General features: G+C 47.2%; 3 protein-coding genes and 1 long non-coding RNA gene across 10 annotated transcripts; 2 read left to right on the forward strand and 2 right to left on the reverse strand.

Annotated features, from left to right (window-relative positions):
* Positions 1 to 2,360: 2,360 nt before the first annotated feature.
* LOC136545479 (leucine-rich repeat receptor-like tyrosine-protein kinase PXC3) lies at positions 2,361 to 5,722 on the forward strand. Its single transcript, XM_066537497.1, has 2 exons — positions 2,361 to 5,006; positions 5,108 to 5,722. The coding sequence occupies exons 1-2, from the start codon at positions 2,621 to 2,623 to the stop codon at positions 5,431 to 5,433; spliced, it is 2,712 nt and encodes a 903-aa protein (XP_066393594.1). The 5' UTR covers positions 2,361 to 2,620; the 3' UTR covers positions 5,434 to 5,722.
* Positions 5,723 to 7,766: 2,044 nt separating this feature from the next.
* Positions 7,767 to 11,219, forward strand: LOC136541580 (uncharacterized). The gene is made up of 3 exons (XM_066533517.1): positions 7,767 to 8,505; positions 10,642 to 10,711; positions 10,828 to 11,219. The coding sequence occupies exons 1-2, from the start codon at positions 7,810 to 7,812 to the stop codon at positions 10,708 to 10,710; spliced, it is 765 nt and encodes a 254-aa protein (XP_066389614.1). The 5' UTR covers positions 7,767 to 7,809; the 3' UTR covers position 10,711; positions 10,828 to 11,219.
* Positions 11,220 to 14,229: 3,010 nt separating this feature from the next.
* On the reverse strand, positions 14,230 to 18,350 carry LOC136545480 (uncharacterized). Of its 7 annotated transcripts, none has more exons than XR_010781046.1 (7): positions 17,784 to 18,350; positions 17,576 to 17,686; positions 16,984 to 17,083; positions 16,405 to 16,454; positions 15,160 to 15,334; positions 14,886 to 14,972; positions 14,230 to 14,640 (listed from the first exon to the last, which is right to left on the reverse strand). It is a non-coding gene; the product is annotated as an uncharacterized lncRNA (long non-coding RNA). The 7 variants fall into 7 exon arrangements; XR_010781041.1 differs by lacking the exon at positions 15,160 to 15,334 and adding an exon at positions 16,103 to 16,144; XR_010781044.1 differs by lacking the exon at positions 15,160 to 15,334 and adding an exon at positions 16,103 to 16,144 and having other exon boundaries at positions 16,405 to 16,505.
* A 463-nt stretch (positions 18,351 to 18,813) lies between these two features.
* On the reverse strand, positions 18,814 to 20,712 carry LOC136545481 (V-type proton ATPase subunit G1-like). Its single transcript, XM_066537498.1, has 4 exons — positions 20,556 to 20,712; positions 20,086 to 20,183; positions 19,259 to 19,359; positions 18,814 to 19,179 (listed from the first exon to the last, which is right to left on the reverse strand). The coding sequence occupies exons 2-4, from the start codon at positions 20,171 to 20,173 to the stop codon at positions 19,036 to 19,038; spliced, it is 333 nt and encodes a 110-aa protein (XP_066393595.1). The 5' UTR covers positions 20,174 to 20,183; positions 20,556 to 20,712; the 3' UTR covers positions 18,814 to 19,035.
* Positions 20,713 to 23,518: the final 2,806 nt, after the last annotated feature.

Genomic DNA, 23,518 nt, shown 5'->3' on the forward strand with positions numbered 1-23,518 from the left:
AGAAAAAGAAAAGCGGAGGCGGAGGCGAAAGGAAAGGAGGGAGGCATCATGGAACGGAATTATGGCTTACGAGGACGTTGTAGATGCCAGTCCGCAAAAAGGGAAAGGTAAGCGTGATATCATCAGCGTCTCGTGCAGTTGTGCTGGTGGTCCGTTTGGGAAAATTAGGAGAAATCTTGATGAATCTGGAGAAATTTATGAGAAAAAATTAGTTTTAAATAATAACTTTCAGTCATAAACAATATAATTTTTTACCAGCCGAACGGCCCAGTATAGTATAATTAATTAATTAATAAGAGGCGACCATTTTTAATTGTAAAGGGCCCTTGGTGTCAGTAAGCCTAAGACAATCCGTACGTGTAGATTGGAGTAGTTTAATCTTTAATGGAGGACCTGCTTGGACCGAAACAGAGAGGGGAAAGGGTACGGAGCGCAAAGATTCACCCCGGCTCGGGGATCAAGAAATTCACCATGTCCCAACCGCAAATTGCTAGGTCCACACAGAAAGATGAGTAGTAAATGAACTAGGGATGCTTCTGATATTTTTCTTCTGTTATAAGCGAAAAACATCTCTCGTGAATTGGCCACTCAGAGGAAGGTGTACTCGATATTTTTATCATGATTTGAAGAGAGATATAGATACGTATCTCTTTTTTTCTGGTTTTGATGGCAAATATGAAGGACACCGAAGCATGTGTTCTTTCCCTTTAGAGTATGGTGTGCTTGGTGCTTGTGAAGCACCACAAGAAAAAGAAACAACAAGTGAGAAGCCATTGTTCATCTCTACTCACATGTGCATTTGTATCTGCTCAAGTGCCTTAAGCACACTAAGGTTTGTTGTGTTCCCTCGATTAGCAAAATATTGTATGTGTTAGTGGGTGCTGATATGGACTTGCATGGCAAGATAGTTGCATGTGCTAGTGGATGCTGACATGAACACTTTGCATGTCAAGATAGATCGCTAGTGGGAATTGAAATTATAAGATTTATAGATATAGATATAGATATAGATATAGATATAGATATAGATATAGATATGGTGTGCCTTTATATAGGTTAAGCAACTTTTGGTGTTTCATGATTGTTGCCTTAAATCGCCGTGTGAAATTAACATACATCTATTTTGATCCATAAAATAGTATAAGACTTTTTTAGTAAACAATGCTATCATGAACCACTATACTAAATTTAGTTCGCCCCTTAAAAAGAATGTAAAAAGCTTTTGGTGACTACTAAAGCATACAATAGCCATAGTTATTTAGCAATAATATGCATCTATACGCTTAGATAAATACAGAACGGTTTTGGTGTCCCTATAAAAACCACCTTAAAAAGTTTATTCTACCATTCAAACATTTGAGAAAATAGTAAAATTTATCTTTGCGTCTAGTAATAAAAAAAAGTGCATCATAACACGATTATATACTATCAGAACATGGTAAAGTCAATAATATAGCCATATGACTCACTGTTACTGCACGCATCGTCTTCGTGGCTCTGCACGTTGATACCTCTATAGAGTTACGACTTGGGGTGACAAAGCTCATTACCTTTTATGGCAATGAGAGATAAGAGTTCCGCTCATGTCCCTTTGACGGTGGCCCATGTATTGTCAATATGACTCAATACCTCGTCTATCCGTGGGGATCTAGAGTCAGTCAAAAGACTTGGCCCATCAACCAACAAATGAGCCCATGGTCCAGATAAAACGGTTCGGCCCCTTCTTCCTCCCGCGTCTATTCAACCTCTCTCTATTCATGGTAAGCCCACGGCCCAAATAAACGGTTATCTCCCTTCTTCCTCCCGCGTCCATTCAAACTTGCTCGAGTCATGATGAGCCCACGGCCCAAATAATCGGTTCGGTCTCTTCTTCCTCCCGCGTCCATCCAAACTTGCTCGATTCATGGCGGCAACCATCGGAAAAGAAGCGGGAGAATAATGAGGAAGAATGGGCTATTCATAGCAGAACTAGAGTATGCCAGACCTTTTCCTACCCCGTCATCTGTCATTGATCATCAAACTATCTTAGACACCCCGCATATAGTAACATACTAACATACTATCAAGTATCAACACTTGCCTCTTAGCTCTAACTCTAACCTTTGAAGCAATGTGCTATATCGGTGTACACCAATAGTGTTCACCTAGCCTCTCTTCTTGGTGGGGGTATCCCTTGCCATTTCGCACACACTGAGTAGCACTGTGGTACTACTAGAATTTCAAGTTTTCAACCCAAATGCACCGAGCACAAGACCGGCCCGGCCGCCTTCGTATCGTCCGCGCCGCTCCGTCCAAGCACCTTTCCGCCTCTCCTCTCCCCTCTCCCCTCTCCCCTCTCCCCTCTCCTCCACTTTCTCTCTCTAAAACACGGTCTTTGAGAACCCTCTCTCTCTCTCCCCCTGACGGAGTGCGAGTGGGAGCGAGCGGCGGCAGCAGGCCAGCAGCCACGGCCCCTGTCGCCGTGTGGTGTGCCGTGCGTGCCCCCTCTCCTCTCCTCCCCTCCCCTACCAGGGGCTACCACCCAAAACCACACAGAGAAAAGCAGGCGCACGCACACGCCAGGCCTGGGCACCACCACTGCCTTCCCTCGCCCGGAGCCAAGAAGAATCCCCACCCCCAAATGCCTTCCTCCTCCCCCTGCTACCGCCGCAGCTTCCTCCTCCTGGCCTTCCTTTCGGCGTGCTTCTCGGCGCCGCGGGCGGCGGACGGCGCCGGGGGAGCCTCCGGCGGCGGCGGGGATGCCGCGGCAATGCGGGCGCTGCGGCAGGCCCTGGCGCCGCTGGGCTGGGGCCCGGGCGCGGACCACTGCGCGTGGCGCGGCGTCACCTGCTCCCCCGCCGCCGGCGCGGTCATCGCGATCGAGCTGCCGCGCCGGGGGCTCCGGGGGGACTTCTCGGCCGCCGCGGCGCTCCGCGCGCTGGCGCGCCTCGACCTCTCTGCCAACTCGCTCAGCGGCGTCCTCCCGCCGGCGCTGGGCGCGCTCGCCAGCCTCCAGTTCCTCGACCTCTCCATGAACGCGCTGACCGGCGCCGTGCCGGCCGCGCTCGCCGGCGCGTCGGGGCTGCGGTTCCTGAACCTCTCCAACAACGCGCTGTCGGGGGCCATCCCCGACGAGCTTAGGGCGCTCAGGGCGCTCCAGGAGCTGCAGATTTCGGGGAACAACCTCACGGGCGCGCTCCCCGGCTGGCTCGCGGGGCTCCCGGTTCTCCGCGTGCTGTCCGCCTACGAGAACGCGCTGTCCGGCCCGATCCCGCTGGGGCTCGGGCTGTCGTCGGAGCTCCAGGTGCTCAACCTCCACTCCAACGCGCTCGAGGGGGGCATCCCCAGTAGCCTCTTCGAGCGCGGCAACCTGCAGGTCCTCATCCTCACCCTCAACCGCCTCAACGGCACCATCCCCGACTCCATCGGCCGCTGCCGCGGCCTCTCCAACGTGCGCATCGGCGACAACCTCCTCTCCGGCGCCATCCCGGCGTCGGTCGGGGACGCCACCAGCCTCACCTACTTCGAGGCCAACACCAACGACCTGTCCGGCGGGATCCCCACGCAGTTCGCGCGATGCGCCAACCTGACGCTGCTCAATTTGGCAAACAACCGCCTCGCCGGCGAGGTGCCGGATGTTCTCGGCGAGCTGAGGAGCCTGCAGGAGCTCATCGTGTCTGGCAACGGCCTCGGCGGCGACTTCCCGAGATCGATCCTGCGGTGCCGGAACCTGAGCAAGCTCGACTTGAGCTACAATGCTTTCCGTGGTGACTTGCCGGAGAACATCTGCAACGGGTCACGGATGCAGTTCCTTCTGCTTGATCACAATGAGTTCTCCGGAGGCATTCCAGCAGGAATTGGGGGCTGTACGCGGCTGCTCGAGCTGCAGCTCGGTAACAACAACCTAAGTGGTGAAATTCCAGCTGAGATAGGCAAGGTGAAGAGCCTGCAGATTGCGCTGAACCTTAGCTTCAATCACTTTACCGGGCCGCTGCCTCACGAGCTTGGGCGGCTTGATAAGCTTGTCATGCTGGACTTGTCGAGCAATGAGATATCCGGTCAAATCCCAGGTGATATGAGAGGGATGCTGAGCTTGATTGAGGTGAATCTGTCAAACAACCGGCTCAGCGGTGCCATACCGGTTTTCGGACCGTTCCAGAAGAGCGCGGCCTCCAGCTTCTCCGGCAACGCGAAGCTGTGTGGCGACCCACTGAATGTGGACTGTGGATCAATTTATGGCTCCAATTATGGAATGGACCACAGGGGGATATCTTACAGGGTGGCTTTGGCAGTTGTTGGTTCCTGTGTGCTCATCTTCTCTTTGGTGTCATTGGTGGTGGCATTGTTCATGTGGCGTGAGAGGCAGGAGAAGGAGGAAGAGGCGAAGAAGGCCGAGGCAGGGGAGGTGGTGGTGGCAGCCCCGCAGGTCGTGGCCTCAGCCGTGTACATCGAGAGCTTGCAGCAGGCCATTGATTTCCAGAGCTGCATGAAGGCGACATTCAAAGATGCGAATGAAGTGAGCAACGGAACATTCAGCACTACCTACAAAGCCGTCATGCCGTCTGGCATGGTGGTGTGTGTCAAGAAGCTGAAGTCTGTGGACCGTGCGGTCATCCACCAGCAGACGAAGATGATCCGAGAGCTCGAGCGCCTTGCCCACATCAACCACAAGAACCTGGTCCAGCCTATCGGGTATGTCATCTATGACGATGTCGCGCTGCTGCTGCACCACCATATGCCGAATGGCACCCTGCTCCAGTTGCTGCACAATGGCGGCGATACTGATGGCGAGAAGCAGAAACCTGACTGGCCGAGGCTGCTCTCGATTGCCATTGATGTCGCCGAAGGGCTGGCATTCCTCCATCAGGTTGCCACCATTCACCTCGACATCTGTTCGGGGAACGTCTTCCTTGACTCGCATTTCAATGCGCTTCTCGGCGAAGTTGAGATCTCCAAGCTGCTGGACCCTTCAAAGGGCACGGCCAGCATCAGCGCGGTTGCGGGCTCATTTGGTTACATTCCTCCAGGTCTAAACTTTGTCCAACATTTGGTAGCTATACTAGAAGTAGTTCTTGAATGTCTACAACCATGAACAATTGTTTGCCATTTTGCAATTGTTTCCTTGCAGAGTATGCCTACACGATGCAGGTGACGGTGCCCGGCAATGTGTACAGCTACGGGGTGGTCCTGCTGGAGATCCTGACATCCAAGCTACCCGTGGACGAGGTTTTCGACGAGGGCGTGGACCTCGTCAAGTGGGTGCACGCCGCGCCGGCGAGGGGTGAGACGCCGGAGCAGATCATGGACCCCCGGCTGAGCACCGTGTCGTTCGCGTGGCGCAGGCAGATGCTCGCCGTGCTCAAGGTCGCGATGCTGTGCACGGAGCGCGCCCCGGCGAAGCGGCCCAGGATGAAGAAGGTGGTGGAGATGCTGCAAGAGGCCAAGAACAGCTGAGTGATCTGTTTCTCTGCTGAATGGCTGCGGCTGGTCGCCTGCTTGGAAGCCGAGCCGAGCCTCTGAAACAAAAAAAAAAAGGTTCTGGTCATCGGTTCTGAGTATGAAATCCAATCTGTAGCGTTTGATTCTCTGTATATATTCGGTAATTAGTACCCTGATTATGCGCCATGTATCACCGGATGTTGGATCTTGGAGCATCAAAGCAGAATGCTGCTGCAGGCTTGTAGACTTTGTAGTGCTGCTACCTGCAACTTGCAAGTGAAGAAATGTCTCATACATAGGAGTATATCTGGATGTCTCTTTAGCAAGCAATTTGGTGTTCTACCTTGAGGGTTTTGTTTTCTTTTTTTTTTGGAAAAAAGGGAAAAGGATAAGAGAAATTCTATCCTGATTCCTGATGTCGTCCGCTTGAAGAGGTGGTTGTGCTGGTGCACTGAATTCTGAACTCTGAAGGTGCCGGTGTCCTTTGCAGTTAGGGTGGTCTTTCTTCTCTAGGAGCCCCTGGCCCATGGCGACGTGGCAGGGGATGGCCTCTGTCTGCTGAGGAATCCATCTTTGTTTGGAAGAAGAATATCTGTTGCATAGAAAATTAATTGCATTTTATTTTAGATCATGACGACATGACGTTACGGCATCGAAATTAACCAATCTTTGTGTCTGCTTGCTATCCTATTAGCAAGTTCTAAACGTCATGGTATCACGATCCATGAGAGTTATGAACCACTAGAGGTAGCTCTGGCAGCACTGTAGACGATGGGAATAGTTGAGGAAAGCGACCTGAGCTTCTGGCCGTCCAAGTCACGCTGTTGAGTGATTAACACCCGTGACACTTGCTCACCTTCAGAATCAGATGCCTCCTCTACTACGAGCAGCAAAGTGATGGCGACCTTCTACGGCAGCCCTCCATGATTGGGCACATCACTAGGGCACTAGGGCATCGTCATTGCTATGCTAAACAACAATCAGCTTGTTTGTCTGTTGGTTTCAGCTAGGACTTATTAGCCGAGACAGTGTTTTCCTTTCACAACAAACCAGTACCAGCCAGGCTTATTAGTCCAGAAACCAACTAACAAACAGGCTATGTTTATCATGTGTCTGTCGAATTGAAAAATCCTGCCGTTTTTGCATATGTATGATCAGGTCCTTTATATGTTTTTTTTCTTGTCAAAGAATGGAGAGCAGGAGCTCCATCTGTTGCAACATCATACTTTTTTAGGCTGTCCATGTCGATTATACAAGTTTGTCAAACCTTAATGTCCCAAGTGTCAAATGTAGAAGAACAACGCAAGAAGGGTACTGTGCTCTTGTGACTTTCAACAGCTGTGTTTATCCTATCATTGGATGGAAATGATCACCTACCGTATCCAATATGAATAAACCTTGAATACAATTGGATTATCCTAAATTTTTTTCCTTATTATTATCAAAGAATGGAGTGCAGGATCTCTGTTGTGTCATCATAACTTTCCAAGTTGACTATATTGATTGTATCAGTTTGTCCAACCTTGTTGTCCAAGTGTCAAATTTACATCACAAAAGTGGGTACTGTGCTCTCGTGTTTTTCAACAGATACAACGTCCCGTTCGCTGGTCTGAAACTTGGCTGAAAACACTATTCCGACTGAATTGTTGTAAGAGAGAAACACTGTTTCAGCTGAAAAAAGAAGCCGAACAAGCCGAATATGGGATAAGCCGAACATGGCCAATCAAGTGGATTTGGAAAAAACAAATGCACGACAAAGCCCAAAGTCTTTGCTTGGCTCTTCTCATGGATAGACTCGACATTATAGAAACATATCCAACAGCAAATTTTCCTTTTCAATTCATGTACATTGCCCTATTCGTTTCTCTTATAATTCGTCTTTTTCAGCCGGAACAATATTTTTCTCTCACAACAAATCAGCTGGAACAGTGTTTCGGTTTGTTTTTTTCAACGAAGCGAACGGAGCCATTACTCAGTTGGTTTCTACTTCTACCTGATGCTGACGAGGGAAGAAAAGGATAAATTCAACACAATTATGAGTTCATATCATCATGTGTTGGCACTCATAGAGACACCGTTGGTAAAGATGATCCAGAACAAGAAACGGGAAGCGGGAAGTCTCTTCCATTTTCTAAAAAAAAGTTAGACAGGTCACTCTTCATAAGTAAGGTTAGTCGGAAAAATATCCATAATAACAACATACCTTTTTTAGATAAAAAAAATAGCATACACAAACCAAACGGACCTCTGAGAAAGTGCGAATCCTTTCCCATCGCTCTTGCAGCGTCCACGTGTCCAATTTCTATTGGAGACGGGTCCCAACCCGCTGCGAGAAATTACCATTCCCTTTCCCCAACAGATCCCCCGCTTTCCCCCGCAACCGCGTCGGCGATGGCATCCGCGGCGGCGACGATCGGCGACGGCGAGAAGCCGCGCGCGCACCTAGGCCAGCCCCTCCTCGCGCCGCCGCAGCCTCCTCAGCAGCCCTACTACGCCTACCCGGCCGCCTCCTACGCGCAGCCCGCCCCGCCGCCCCCGACGCTCGTCTTCGTCCCGGTCCCGGCCCCGGCCCCCTGCTCCCCGGTGCTCGTGCGCCTCCGCCGCCTGCGCCCGCGCCGCACGCCCTGCCTCCGCCGCCTCTGCACGCGGACGGTCCCGCTCCTCCTCTTCCTCGCGCTCCTCGCGGGCGCCGCCTTCCTCCTCTACCCGTCCGCGCCCGCCGCCCGCGTCGCCGACCTCCGGGTCGACAGCTTCCGCGTGCAGCCGCCCGTCCTCGACCTCGGCCTCGCGCTGCGGCTCCGCGTCCGCAACCCCGGATTCGTCCTCCCGCTCCGCTACCGCTCCGTCTCCGCCGCCGTCTCCTACCGCGGACACCTGCTCGGGTCCGCCAAGGCGTGGCCCGGGTCCGGCGAGCTTGCGGCCAGGGATGAGGTCTATGCGGATGCCCAGGTGTGGGTGGACGCCGGGAGGGTGCTGGATGACGTGATCGAGCTCATCGCGGACGTGGCCGCGGGGTCGGTGCCGCTGGAGATCGTCTCTGAGGTGGTTGGCTCGATCGAGGTGTTCCGTTTCCACATCCCTGTGAAGGTAATTGCGTGTTCTCGCGATAGATTGTTACGGACTTTGTTATCCTTACCAATAGTTTGCTCAGGAGTCAAGATCGATGCTTGCAAAGACTGGGGCTTTGGAATTGGGTTAGAGAATTTCTAACACTTAAGTACATAAATGCTATAACTAACATTTTTAGCTGTTGGATTTGTTTATAAGTACTAGTTTGTAAGATTTAAGGATTTGCATTAGGCTATCAGGGGCCTGATTCAACTCTTCTGGGCTTTTAATGGTCCAAATTGCTTGACGGGATTTGCAATTTTCCATGATCATAAGGACATCTCTTCGTTCACCTGAGATGTTAATAGTGATATTGCTTCATTTTTAATGGTTCCTAGCTTTCGTGAATGATGATATTGGTTGTGAACTTGTGATTCAATCTGGATTGAAAAGAATTGGAAAGTTTAGTGGTATGGATACTTTATTCAAAGTGTATGGCAGTGATAGCTCAGATGTGGGATGGACAGCTGGAAAATAGTTCTTTCATTCCATATGATATGTCCCTAGCATCTGTATGGACAGCACCATCGTACTTGGTGGTAAGCGAATATGGAATAGGGTTCACTGGCATCTCCTTTGTTGTCAATTGTCATAGTTCTTTGGCTTGGCATTTCCATGTTAATAAAAGTAAGGGGCTTATTTTAACCTTCTTCTGTCTATATTTGTGAGAATAATCTAATCTTTACATGTCCAATAATGCATCTGTGTTTTTAGGTTGTTCCTGTATTGAGATATGAATCTGTTAGTTTGCACATAAATGTATTGGATGATGTTAGGGAACTGTCAGAAATAGTTATTTATTAGTACAAATATGGACCCAACAAATTCGGTTGAGTCCATTGGTAAAAGTATGGATTTGTTGGATGACTTTGTTAGTCTGTCTACCTCCATTGTACATTTGTACAAACAACACAGTTTTAGTCCTGAAGGGTACGTATATCTCAGAGTATTTGTGTTGAATATGGTTTAGTCTCTATATGAATGTGGCCTTAGGCAAGTTTGTTCTAACATAACAATCAGACTCATTAAAAAGCGTGTTTTTTAATGACAATATAAATATGAGAACCAATTACATAGATGTTAACTGCAAGGAACAGTACCATAAACTGCCATTGAAGAATTATTAACATGTAGTAGTCAGTCACATGATTGAGCTGGTGCCAAAGGGCGAAGGAAACAGGATGGTGGACAAATAAGAGTCACCACTCACCAAAGATCGAACTGCTACCTCAGAATCGATATTGCCCTAGAATGCATGCTGTCAACACTTCAAACTTCAATTACTAACACACAAGTATCTGTATGCCATATGGAAAGATACTAGTAGATTTATCATCAAAAGTTGTCTTTTTTCTTGATTTTATATACATAAATATTTTGATAAACCATTTGATTAGGATAATGCAGAAGTACTCGGCCATGTAGGTAATGTACTATCTTCTCCCTGAAAAGGTGGCTCCAGATTTGTTAGAGGCTTGCACTATTACAGTAGCTAGAAGATGAGATGGTGATTTCAATTTTGAAGTTTAGCATAAATTTGATGTCACATTTGATGGTGATGATTGTACATGTGCCAACGTGTACAAGTGGGAAAGACATTCTAGATTGGATAGCTAACTGATGCAAGATTTGAGTTCCCTGAAACAGAGTCATTTGAAAAATTGCGAGAATTGCTAGAATGCGAAGAATATATTCAAAAGAATTGGAATGTGTTGAGTCGTTAAAAGCAGAACAGTAAATATATAGCTCCTGAAGTATCAAATGTACTCTACTCTTGAAGTTTGTACCAGAGAAGCTATTGTTAGATGATGTTTGTACCTTATAAGGGAGCATTAATTCGCTCATCCTTTTTATTTTGTTTCAATCTCTCAGGCTTCCCATTTCTTAATGAAAATCTAAATATTAAGCTGTACTCCACAGTCCAGAGCAAAATGCACTTGCAAATTTCTTAATGAAAAGCTCTGCCCTCTTGCCATTTCAGAGTATTCATGTTTGCCATTTAGTTGTTAGTAGTGTTGGTTTCTTAACGCTGCATCTCACTTTGTATCTTTGCGTTATATGTTTTTGATGCAATTCTCGTGTGGGTCAAACCTCTTAACACTCCTGCTGATACAGGGGCTCATATCGTGCTCAGTAAATATCAGCCCAGATACTCAGAGAATCATAAGCCAGGATTGCTATTAAGGTAATGACCTTATGTTCTGTACAATTTGTTATATATAATCCTCTCTATTGATTTAGTGCAAGTTATGAGTTGTGTTATCAGGATCATGTTATGAATCTTGCGCCTTTTTTCTGCAGTGCGAATGCTCCGAGGCTCCCCATCCCTGAAGATATTATGAAACTGCAGAGCCTGCTCGATGGACCTGAAGTATCTATCTGTATATAATCTGGATATGGATATCGTATTGTGTTATGTGTAGGCTGGAATAATAAGTAACGAATAACATGTTGGACCACAAGGTATATGTTGCCTTGCAGTACATATCAGAATTCAGAACTGCCTATGTCTATTTGTAACTGGTGGATGCCACCTTCACCCATATGTACCATAGCATAGAAATTAATCATGGTGTATGATTTTACTAGATCCTGTCTGATGCATGGTGGCGGGTGGCAGGTAACTTATGATTTGTGGTGTTTGAATTGAAGCATGATAACCGAAAGATTGTTGCAGTCTATATTTTTCGTGACATTCAGCCACTACTAGTGGATTTTGCATCCAAGATCCGACAACTGCTTCCGGTGATCAACATGTTACTGATATCATGTAGCATTGTAGCTTGAGGTTCAGACTTTAGGACATTTACAGTCCAGTGAGGAACTAACTTTTTCTCTTACAGCCACCTAAAAGAGAGAAGAAACTTGGCAAAAATTGATGCAATGGTTGATCTTGCTCCAATTCTAAGTGTGGGGCCCTGTGTAAATAGACAACAAAAAGTAGTGGTCACTTGCTCCTGTTGGCCAGCCTAGGAGAAAAATTGTAGCAAGTAACTTCTTTATTCTTCTCTCTCCGGCTCCTGAACTTGCTCCGGATCTAGAATACTTTCTCATTTGTGTAACGTCTTAAAATGATCTTAGTGCCTCTTTGAGGCATGGCCGCATGGGCTGCACATGTCGTTAGACCCACTGTAATCCAATGATCGCACATGTTCAGAATCAGAAGATCTGTAGGACAATATTATGGGCCCTGAATTTGGGGAGGTCATGCGAGATTGTTCACCTTGCATGCATCATTCAGTGCACATAGTTTGGATAATGGTCATTGCCTCATTGGTCATGTTCTGAAATCTGAATGATAATGGATGTGTGCTACAGGAAACGTAGATCGTGGCATACTGGCACCTATGCTGTGGAGCTGCCGATGGTTCAGTCAGAATCCCTACTGTGTATAATCTGTAAATCAACATATGCGCACTAAGGGTAAACTGGCTCTACACTTCACGCTTTGGACATAATTGGAGTTCATGCCGCCTTAATGCACCTTTTGGAACCTCAGTACTGGCCTAGGATCAGGCTGGGTCGCTGGGACGAGTTGCAGTTTGATATCCACTAGTCCATCACGCGCGCCTTTGCGCGCGCCGGCAATTAAACGAAAATCAAACCGTGCAGGTAACGGCGTTTATACCTTGAAATTGTTGGGATGCTAAAATCTAGATTTTCCCATCTTCCACAAATAAGGTAGGCTACAACTATACTTATCATCCCGAGACATGAACTTTCTCAAGGTGCCCTCAATGAAGCGGCACTGAGAGGGAAAACCAAAGCTATATTAGATTAAAATATTATTTTCCCAGACCATAAATATCTTGCAAACATACATTTAATCACATTTAGGATAGTCAAAGGTATTGCCTACTGACCAGACTATGTTTTAGTTTGATGCTATCTAATTAGGGGGGGGGGGGGGGGGGTCTAATGGAAAAATAGTTCAGTGCAACAGAACTAATTCTATATGCAAGAAATGTATAAAATTCACAGGAATTTCTGTATAACGTATAGGTAAACTAAACTGGAAATGGGGGAAAAATGAAGAAGCATTTCAGAGTTAAGCTGTTCACCTGTCCATCCTTTTTGACCTTTTGCTTGCTATCTGATTGAATGCACCTAAACACAATAGAGGGGCAGTCGATAGGGTTTATGATATGTACGCACAACAATAATAACAGAGAAGCATCGAAAGAGAAAATGCGTTAATGGGATACCTGGCATATACAGAGTAGTTGGCCTTAAGGCCAAAAAAAAAAGATCGAGATGAGTAAAGGGATGTTACACTCTGAGATAACTTGAACAAACTATGTCATTTTTTTAACCTGATAGCAGTACTTGTATTTCTGGTTAGAAAACGATAAACCTAATTTTGATAGCTAATGAGCGGACCCTGGCAAATTTGCAATATTATTTTAAAAAATTTCACAAAGTAGAGCTTCTGCGTGAGAAGCCGTCACAATTTGTAGTGTTAAACAGTGGAAAGCGCCGTGGGAAAACGCAATTGCAAAACCGTAATGGAACGGCCAAAACTTTCCGCACTAACGTTGCCACGCTGAGCTCACGACAACTGCAGCCGAAGTGTAGAAAGCAATATCCATGAAAACATATGAAGATGCCCAAGAATAAAAAGATCATAAAACACAAACAGTGATAATCATGACTGCATATTCTCAAATGGTATAGCTGAGAAGAAGATATTTGGTGTCAGGCAACATTGGCACTGACATGTGCGGGAAAAAATTGCAAAATATCAATGGCATTTAAATATTTTCAGGTTTGACATATATGAATACCTCACTCGCAATGACAAAGCAAAAAATCATAAAAGAGTGATAATCATGACCGCTTCTTGCAGGCCGTCCATGTTAGCAAAAATCACATCATATATTTCCGATAAAGATATTTGTTTGCAACATCATTGGCAATGACATATGGTCAACCAAAAAAAATGCAAAATAGCAAAGGCACAAAAATATGTTCAGGTATACTAAAAGCACCTCACAGTCATCATCACATCATCAGCAATGGCATATGCTCAGACTTAAATAAATAAAACAGCACCATAGTCACACACTTATAATCTAGAAGAGACACATAGAGGAGATTGCAATGGGATCAATACAAAGGAGAGGGATGGTCTTGCTTCACCTGGGAGACGCCAAGAAACGAATGCAACAGAGGGGGCACCACGGTCACAACCGTCGGAGGCATTTGTGAGTAGAAGATGAAATTAGAGAGGTAAATAAAATTAATTTCTACTGCCAAAACATATATCCAATATTAGTTTGAACTGGCTGCTATAGCAGAAATACCATTTCTGAGTTGTCATTCCTTCATGAGACGAGGCACCATTATCTTAAAAAATGAGGGAAGAACCATGTTCACGTAAGTACATAGATTTATGAAAGTAACAGGGAGGTAAGAGGGTACTGGAAAATCCATTTGACATACATGTAATGATGGCAAGGTAAACGCTTTGCATTTGGCTACGTATCTTGAGTTGCTGCATAAGTGTAGGGATTTAAATTACCTTGGAAAACATACTTTACTGATTTTGAGGACCGAACTGTTTCTAAATTCTGCCAATACATGGAGATGGTTGTCCTAAAGTTGACTATGTACTGTGGGCAATGTTTAGTCATCTTATGAAAAGTACTGAAGTAGATGTTCAAGTGGAACATGGAGGCATATGTAAACTGAGAGTCTGAGACAATGGATGAGATGGACCAAAGAAAAACTTATAGAGTTACATAATTCACCGTCATATGATTGGATAAAACCAAATAATTGACCTGTTGCACACTGGAACAGGAGTCCAGTGACATTTATATGAGAGTATGAGTCTTGCACGGCATCACAAAATTATGGGGGGCACAGCAATGGCATACGCTTAATCAAGCATGGGTACAATGATAATTTCCTTAGAAATTGACATATGAAAGATGCACTATAATTCTATTTCCGTCACATAACCCAGTTTCAGTAAAGCACCAAGGGGGGAGCATCACCAAGATAGCAGATAACTGAAGTAGAAGGGGTGTGAGGTGTTTTAGATGAGAGCACTTACGTATAAGCTATGGACTCTGAATTAGCCTCACCAGTTTACATCGCGAGCTTGGGATACTGAAAGCAGGGAATTAACAAAGAAAGTCAGTAAAGCCTAAGATGCAGAACTGTAGACACATTAGAGAAGAAACAAATACATGCATTTGGTCTATTGTTCTGCAGCACAATAACACAGGCATAAGGTGATGGGCATAGTGATGCCTATCTATTATGTCTGCATTGTGTTAGAAGACTGAATCATTTTCATAGAGAGAGGTGGCTAAAAAGATATGCACATAAGTACTTAGTGTTGAGGGTGCTACTGTGCACATCCTGGAGAACTGGGGAGGTTGCTCTGGTTGTCATCTTGATACTGCACACTGCACTGTAGGGTTTGGAATATGGAGGCTCTGTCATTTTTTATATCACAATGAAAAATCCATTATTTAATTGTTGAGTTTGCACATAGCTTCCATCCAGCACATCCTAAACATAAATAAGCGGGCTGTAAATATATTATTTCTCTAAATCAGCTCAATCTGACATAAATAAACTAACTGAAGTACAGGAACGCATAAAAATCACTATTGCACATACACTGTAAAATTAGAATTCTGAACCATAGTGAAGTAATGAAAGTTTATCCTAGGACAAAACAGAATACAATCTGTGGATGCTTTGCTATTGAGCTAATATATCTGTAGTCAACGGTAGATGAATCACGCATATGGGAAATGAGGAAGGCCCATGGATCTCAACCAAAATATCATACCTGCAATGCAACAGTGCCACAAACTATGACTGAGCTGCAAATGTTCAAATGTGCAATGCAGGCTTGCAACTGGATTGATCCATGGAAGAAGTATATCAAGAATGGAAGACTCAGAAAAAATATATTGGATCCTTTACTCATGCATGACTATATAGGCACAACAAATCACCAGCTGATGTAGCATCAACTGTTGTTGACTATACAGCCGGTGTAAATCAGAAGCATATGTAGGAAGGAACGTCACCATGGAGGTAAATTGATTAATGCATCTCTTTTTTGTTGCATCTAATGCTTTGAAGCCCAAGAGGGCCTACGCAGGACCATTTTTTTTCACGATTAGGCCTACAAAGAAATTTTTTTTTCTACAAATACAGGCAGCAAGGCGCAGGCCTAAATCGTTAAGATCATCGCTGCTGAAAAATTACAATAAAAACAGGAGCCCTCAAAACACATTAGAACAATTCTTCACGGACCCATCCGCGCACACATGCAGGCAATTTCTTTGAATTAAACTTGAAGTTACTGATATCATGATAAACATAGATATGAAGAAGCGGTGAACCATACCTGAGAAATTAACTGCCTAACATTTTTTTAGAAAACAACCATATACCAGTAAAACATTAAAAATAACTTGGAATTGTATGGTTTTGTTGACTGAACCCAGTACTCCGTAGGGCAAAAGTATTTTAAATTGATTTGTGGATCAGTCCCAAGGACAAAAAAAAGGAATTGTACTAAGTTAAGAATGTAGATTGAACAAATCACCTTCTGGCCACCTACGGGAGCCCAGGACTGGTTAAGGGCCACCTGGTGCAACATGTAAGGTGAGGTCAACTTTAAAATTGGGTTTTGGTCGACCATATGATGGGACCTATGATGACTAAAAACGCTCACATAGAACATACAACTCTGTAATATTGACGGGAACCATTAATAAAAAAGGACAACGTGAACCATCTCCAAAAATTTCGCAGCACCATTCACCAGGTAGAATTTAAGGAAGGAAAGTGTGAACCATTAATCTAGATACAGAATAAAAATTACATGGTATTATGTTAGAGCATTACCCCTCTTGGTGGTGCAACCAACTGTGCATTCAACACATGGTGCAAAATCTCTGTCAAGAAACCACAATGATCTAGGATAGTGAAAAGCCCCCATAAAAAACCTGCATGGTAAACATCATCAACATAAAGCATGAGGTGCAAAGCACTTTGAAGTTACATTTTCAACAGAAAACACTTTCAAGTTACGTCTTCCTGTATTTTCATAAACTAAGGCAACTAAGTTTATTCCAATAACTCAGTCAACAGGTGTACTCGCATACATTGGGCGGAAATGGATTAGGTGATTACCTAATGAAATGTTTTGCACTCCTGATGGAAAATTCTAATTTTGTAGCTAGATGATAAAAAAGGTAGCATAGCCGTTTAAGTAATCGCTGAAATATTTAGTTTCTATATTAGAAGAAAGGTTTTTCCATGCTTCTTCGCAGCTATAGGAGGAAAAGATATCCGCTGCATTCGTTGAACCAACATTGCAAACAAATCTAAGTGAACATTGTACATGCATCAAAGAACTGCAAGGAGCATATTACTATAATAACAAATTTACACATGTATGGATACAGGCAATACATCGAGCACCTTCCATGCGCTGAGGTAGTCCTTCCCAGCAACCGCTCAGTTGTTTGCGAAAAAAGGAACGGATCTCGTGGCCAACATCTTGTTCGTGTGGAACTCCAACCTTTCTAATTGCTCTAAAAGACCCATATATAAAGACAAACTGAATACTCTGTGATAACATGTTAGCTTCAAAAACAACCGACATGTACTAATTAAGTTATGTGGCCACATATTAGGAGAAACTAAAACAAACTCAGCAAGACTACTTGAGGAGTAATCAGTTATAAAGTAAACAGCTCTATTTACCTATGCTACACATAATGAGTAACAGGTAGGGAAAAACGCGGAGTATGCACAAAAAGAATTTTAATTCGATGCTGGCTCTGAATCTTTTTGCTAGTCATAACAAAGATATATAATGCTAACACTAACATGTCTTGCCTTTGACACCAGCGTGTAAATAAAACTTTTTCTCAAAAGCAATACATCCCTGTCAATGAACTTGCAAAAAACAATGAGTATGCACGTCCACCATAATCCACAATGCACCGTGGTGTCTCTGGACATAATCAGGAAAGGGGAAAAATGAATAAATGGATAAAGCAGCAATTACCAATACGACAATTTGTAGAGAAGGAAGGGGGAGCCAGCATCATCAGGAAGGGACCTTGGCACATTAGTTGGCACACCAAAAATAAATAGACAACACATCTCCACTAGATCCCTGGAAACAAAACTCAATAGTGAAAACCAAAGCTGAATCAATACGAAAGGAAAAGATCCTGGACATCTAGAATCGTTAATCGGGAGCAGGCACGCACATGGCACAGTTTGCTCGGAGACGACGACATGTGCCGACGACTCGTGGGGATCGTCGTGGTGGCGGCGCAGGTGAGGGCGGCCAACCCTAGGGCATGTGACGGCGACGCAGGCAAGGGCGGCCAGCCCTACACGACGTCACGGCGGCCGGGGTGACGGCAGGCAGCCCTAGGGCACGGCGACGAGGCAGCGCGGATCAGCGCCGCTACGACCACCGGCTGGTGCGCCACCACATGGGGAGAGGAGAGAGAGGACGCACGCACGGCGCGGGGGAGGGGACGCGGGCTGCGGCAACGGCCGGGCCCTGGCCGCGCCGGTGCGCCGCCGAGCTGAGCCGCCGGCAGCTAGGATTTCGCGAACCGCATGCGGAACGACTGGAGGATGCAGCGCCGGGGAAGCTGCGGAGCACGGCAACTGAAGGAGAAGAAAAGGAACCTGAGTTAGAACCTGTGAACGCAGGAGGCCGGGACCCAGGTACGCAGCAACGACGGCGACGGCAGAGGCAACGATGGCGACGGCGAAGAACGCTGAGCGGGCGAGGACTGCGGAGGCATGGAAAGGGAGAGGGCGACTGGAAGGGCCGAAGGCGTCGTGGCAGTGGGAGGGCAACTAGAAAGACCGAGAGGAGTCCCAGGGGTGCGGCGGCGGCGGCACAGTAGGGTGGACGAGCATCAGGCGTTGACGCGAGGATCGGACAACCAAAAATAGGTGTGCTACCGTGGCCACCCTGAGGAGCGGCCAAACCTCCCTGCTTTGATAGTAAGAGATGTCCAGTTGGATTAAGCTTTCACTAGTTGAGCAGCAAATCTGAAACTTTCTCCAGAGTTTCTAGTTCATTAACAGTACCATTTTCTCGTTTTCTTTTCCAAAACCACTCTCAGTGTCAACAATGGTTTGGGGAGGGAATTTGCAATTTTTTTTAAAAAAAAACAACAGGATGAACCTTCCATGTCGAGCAGCTTTCACTCCATGGATTTGCCTCTCCATAAGAGAAAGGAAACAGAAGCACTAGGTAGGGAATCAACAAAATAGTTTGTTCAAAAATCCAATTTAAAACAATATTATTTACCAATTGTACCAAATAATGGCGAGTTCTCATAGTACCAGTCACGGTTGCCACTAAAGCAGCTGCGGCTTATTCCGTAGTCAAGAAAAGGAATTATGGATACAAGAGACATTATTCCTCACCACTCTGACAAAAATAAATAGATTCGATGATACAAGCTTGCGAGCATAGTTTGGGCACAGCGTTCCTCAGTTCTTCACGGTGGTGACATGCCTCAGAAGCATCTGAATGACATCTGGGGATATGCTTGCAGCTTGCTGGTTGAGCTGTTCGATTTTCGCCGCTGTCTCTTCCTCGAGGCGCTTGACGTTTGCACCAGAGTCACCACTGCTCTGTAGTCACAAAGACATAGAAGTGAGGTCCTGTAATCCCACGGGGGGAAAGGGAACGGGATTGTGCAGGTGTGCATACCTCTGCGACCTTCCTCTGGAACTCAGCCTCCATCTGGGCACGGTATTCAGCTATTTCCCGCTCAGCCTCCTCTTTCGCTTGCTTAAGCCTCGCTGACTTAGCTATTGAACACAGGAAACATTCATGTTCATATGACAGAATATTAAGAGGAAGGAAGGGGGGTTAAAAGGGGTTGGCTTTTTAGCTTCCTATTAGCTGACAGTTTGCAAACAAGTTTAAAAGACATTTGTGCAGCACATGGTTCACAACGGAATTGCTAATGGGACCGATAAAAGCAAGCAAGATTTCAACCATTTTTTATTGCGACTTAGCTGTAGAACACACAAAAACATTCAAGTTTATACTGCAGAGAGAACATAGTAGTACTTTACATTTTAGCTTTCTTGTTACATTTCACCAGAAAACACTTCACAGTTAAACATGCTTTTGCATACTGGAAAAAGAAAAGTAAACTTGTTTTTTCCCATTTTGACTAAAGATTGCTTTTGTACTGAGCTGGACACTAAATATATCATGATCTCAACTCAGGTAGCTATATGCAAATTTATACATTGTAACTTTGGCGTGAGAGGGCATGGCCTAACAATCAGAACAGGTGCTGTATATTTGGTGGGAATTCTATAGTAATATCATGCCGTTTTTTTTTGCCACAGTTCACAAACGAAGCAATACATTACCTTCACTCTCACTCTACAAGCATTAATTGAGGATCAGAGAGAAGGATGTCTAAGTGAATGGATAAAACTCATTCACAAGGTTTTTGCTGTCTAATAACGCTATGCTAGATTTGCAATGACTTGTACCAAAAAAAGATGAGGAAACAGTACCAGCTCTAGCCGCGTTCACAATTTGCTGAGCCTCCTGCTCCACAGCCAGCAACTGCTGGATCCCACTCTGGCGCCTGTTCGCGTCCATCTCTCAGCTCCTGGGCAGAACAAAAGGACCGTAATTTACAATCAGAAGACAGACATTCAGATCAAACAAAAGGCGCATATATATAAACCTAAATCGCCACAACACATTATGCCAAATATGTACTTCCATGCCATTATCCAGATATTGCGGCACGCAGGCAGAGGGACCAACAAATCCGCCGCGATGTATTACAATTAACAAGAGCACGCATCGCAGTAGCCCGCCGAGAAAGATTTGGGATCCAGGAATCGCGTCAGCGAACCGATCCCGCGGGACGGGACGGGAACAGCGATCCGGGCGGACAGAAGAGATCCCGACTCCGCGGCGAGCGATCCGCGAGGAGGAGGAGGGAAGAAACGCAGGGATCTCGGCGCGGGGTTACCTGATCTGGATCGGGGCTCGGCGGCCGGAGGAGCGGAGGGCGGGGGAGCGGGTGCCGAGACTGGGGAACAAATCGACTTCTCTGGAGGCGAGGCGAGGCGAGAAGGACGGTGATAGGTGATCCGCGTATAATACTGTGCTAAAACGTACGGACTGTGTCACATAGCAAAGGTGAAAGAGCGTATATATATATATATATATATATATATATATATGAGAGTTCGATATTGTAATACTTGTAACAACCCGGGTTTTTGGAGAAGCCAAAAATACGAACTTTTAAAAAAATTTCTTGCAATTGAGTGAAGCATGTAGATGCTAGGTCGAATTAAGAACAATTTATAAATAAATTGTTGCATGCATATAGAATTACTTGTAGAAGTTCGCCGGAGTTCCTTTGTGGGTTTAGTGTTTTGTGTTGGAGAGCACAAGTCTGTAGCAAATCCTTTTGATCCCTTCTAGAATAGCTTAAGAACCCATTTTCATCTCTCTCAATTCATCTTCTTGCTTTTGAACCTTATTCGAATCCCTTGATCTAATTCATAAAGTCAATCGACCTTCCTTGTAAATCAATGCCCATCGATGCCAACCCTTGACATGGACCCCACTACCCTAGTTGACCTCAAGTGGACCCCACTAGGAAGTGTACAAGTTGGCGACACATGTACACAATATAAGAGCCTTAGTTAATTTGGAAAATAGGAAATGAAATGGAAAAGCCTTTGGCCCGTGCAAGCAGCAGGCCCAGCCAGCCTCTCCCACTAAAAGCCGTGGTCTAGCACTGCCCCGCCAGCTCGGCCTGCCCCTCCCTCCTCCCTTCGGCCCACCCCGCCAGTGCCTTGGCCTAACCGGCCCAGCTCGCGCGCGGCCGTGCCCATATCACCACGGAAGCACCGCACGCCCCTCCAACCCTAGGGCGCACGCGCCCTGGCTCCCAGCGCCGCCACCGCTCGTCCGAGCTTGCGTGCGCGCAACGCAAAACCCCGCACCTCACCTGCTTCGCTCCTCGATGCGCGCCGCGTGCCCCTTCTCTGCACGGAAGCCGAGGATCGCCGTCCGTGGCCCCTGGCTGCCCTAGCCGCGAGCATAAAAAGCCAAGCCGCCGCCGCCCCTTCTCATCCATTTCTCAGCCGCCGCCGCCATCCCTCTCCCTCTTCCTCCGCACGAGCCGCCATCTTCCGACGCGCCACCAGTCGCCTCGCCACCGCAAGCCCTACTCCACCTTGCCGTGCCCCGCATCTCGCCGGAGAGCGCGCCGAGCTGGAGCCGCTGCCGAAGGCGCAGCGCCACCCGCGACGCTGTGCTCCCCGGCCGCCCGATGAGCGCCGTCCCGGACCTGAGGGTGAGCCCGAGGCGCCGTCCTCCGTCCGCCACCGCGCGTCTGCCTCTGCTCCGCGCCTCGTCCACGGCTGCGACCACGCCAAGCCCCGACCCTGTCCCGGCCTTCGACACCGGCTTGACCCCGGAGCTACTCCACTCCAGGACACACACGCGCACTCACGTACACGGCCACGGCCTTGCCTTGCCGGGCCGATGGCACCCGGGAACGCAGCCGGCCACCTAGAGCCCCAGCGCCGCCTTCCAGCCCTGCGTCGAGACCAAGCCACCGCCGTGCCGCGGACCTTTTCCCCTGTCTTCGGCCACCCTGTGACACGAGATCCGGCCGTCGAGATTCGCCTTGATTCCGTGAACCTAGCCATGAAGAAGATGAGGCCCTAGCCCCCTCCTTGCCTCCAATCGTTGTAGCCATGACCTCGTCGGAGCTCCGTCATTGACCTTGCGCTGCTGCGGGCTCCGTCGTGAGACCCTGTCTCCAGTGAAGCCATTGGGCATCACCAGGACCTCGGAGGCACCCTAGGTACCCTAGCTTTCCCTCGGACTCACTGCAACGTGTGGAAGCGCGAGCTCATCGACGGCGACAGCGCCGCCGCGAGCAGGAACTAAGGAGCAGAGGAATGGCGACCACGCCCTGAGCCTGCCCACCGTGAACCAGGAGGGGAAAGGGGGGGGTGGACATAGTCCACCATGGACCCAGTGTGCAGTCCATGGACCCGCACACACACATCCACCATGAACCGGTCCCACGAATCGGAACCAGGAGAAGCACCCGCCTGGTGGACTTGCTCCACCGTGAACCTGAGAGATAGGAGGAGAAAGTGAGCCTGGTCCATGATGGACTGAGTTAGTGGTCCACTGGACCCTGCTTGACGGTGCATCGTGAGCCAGCTCCATGCACCGAAGCCCGTTGGAGGCCCAACTAGCCACGTGGATGGCCTCCCCGCGCAACACGTGTCCGGGCTGAGCCCAGCCCGTATCCAGGCCCAACCGACCTAGTTTGGGCCCGACCTGTAATGGCCATTGACCGATCAACGTTGACCATTGATCGGGCCCACATGTCAGCGACACAGAGCCGCTGGACCCACTTGTCAGTAGGTGACGTCATGCTGACGTCAGCGAGACCCACCTATCAGCCACGGTTTAGCCCTGATGACGTCATGCTGACGTCAGCATGACATGTGGACCAGTCACTATGGACACGTGTCAGCCCTAAAATAATCAGCCTTTATTATTTTTAGAAATGGATTTAATCTTTGGAAATTCATAGAAAGTTCATACGACCTCAGAAAAATGTGAAATCAGTTCCCACATTTTTCTAAAATCAAGCCCTACGATGTGGACCAACCCTTAAGTACTTTTGACCCCTCGAAATTAAAGAGCCCACTCTTTGCTTGCGCCCACACCGTTCGCGGAAGACATGTACGATGCCCAGGAATGCCACCATATGGTTCCAAGCACCCCTCGACCATGATCTATGACTAAGCCACTGACTCAATGCTCTTAGCCATGCTCGGCCCCGTAGCTAGCCCTTGGCCAACCTTAGCCACTTGTAGCCAACCGCAGCTAGCCACAGTGAGCCGTAGCAAGCCACAGCTAGCCACAGCAGGCCGTAGCTGGCCTCAGCTA

The sequence above is a fragment of the Miscanthus floridulus genome, chromosome 3 (genome assembly GCF_019320115.1).
Source record: "Miscanthus floridulus cultivar M001 chromosome 3, ASM1932011v1, whole genome shotgun sequence".
In the NCBI taxonomy this organism is placed as follows: Eukaryota; Viridiplantae; Streptophyta; class Magnoliopsida; order Poales; family Poaceae; genus Miscanthus; species Miscanthus floridulus.

Excerpts from the sequence above, each read along its gene's own strand:
- LOC136545479 (XM_066537497.1), top strand. The coding sequence starts at position 2,621 with ATGCCTTCCTCCTCCCCCTGCTACCGCCGCAGCTTCCTCCTCCTGGCC. Across the intron at positions 5,007-5,107 it reads ATTTGGTTACATTCCTCCAG|AGTATGCCTACACGATGCAG; the intron begins GTCTAAACTTTG and ends GTTTCCTTGCAG.
- LOC136541580 (XM_066533517.1), top strand. The coding sequence starts at position 7,810 with ATGGCATCCGCGGCGGCGACGATCGGCGACGGCGAGAAGCCGCGCGCG. Across the intron at positions 8,506-10,641 it reads GTTTCCACATCCCTGTGAAG|GGGCTCATATCGTGCTCAGT; the intron begins GTAATTGCGTGT and ends CTGCTGATACAG.
- LOC136545481 (XM_066537498.1), bottom strand. The coding sequence starts at position 20,173 with ATGGACGCGAACAGGCGCCAGAGTGGGATCCAGCAGTTGCTGGCTGTG. Across the intron at positions 19,360-20,085 it reads TGTGAACGCGGCTAGAGCTG|CTAAGTCAGCGAGGCTTAAG; the intron begins GTACTGTTTCCT and ends TGTGTTCAATAG. Across the intron at positions 19,180-19,258 it reads TCCAGAGGAAGGTCGCAGAG|AGCAGTGGTGACTCTGGTGC; the intron begins GTATGCACACCT and ends TTGTGACTACAG.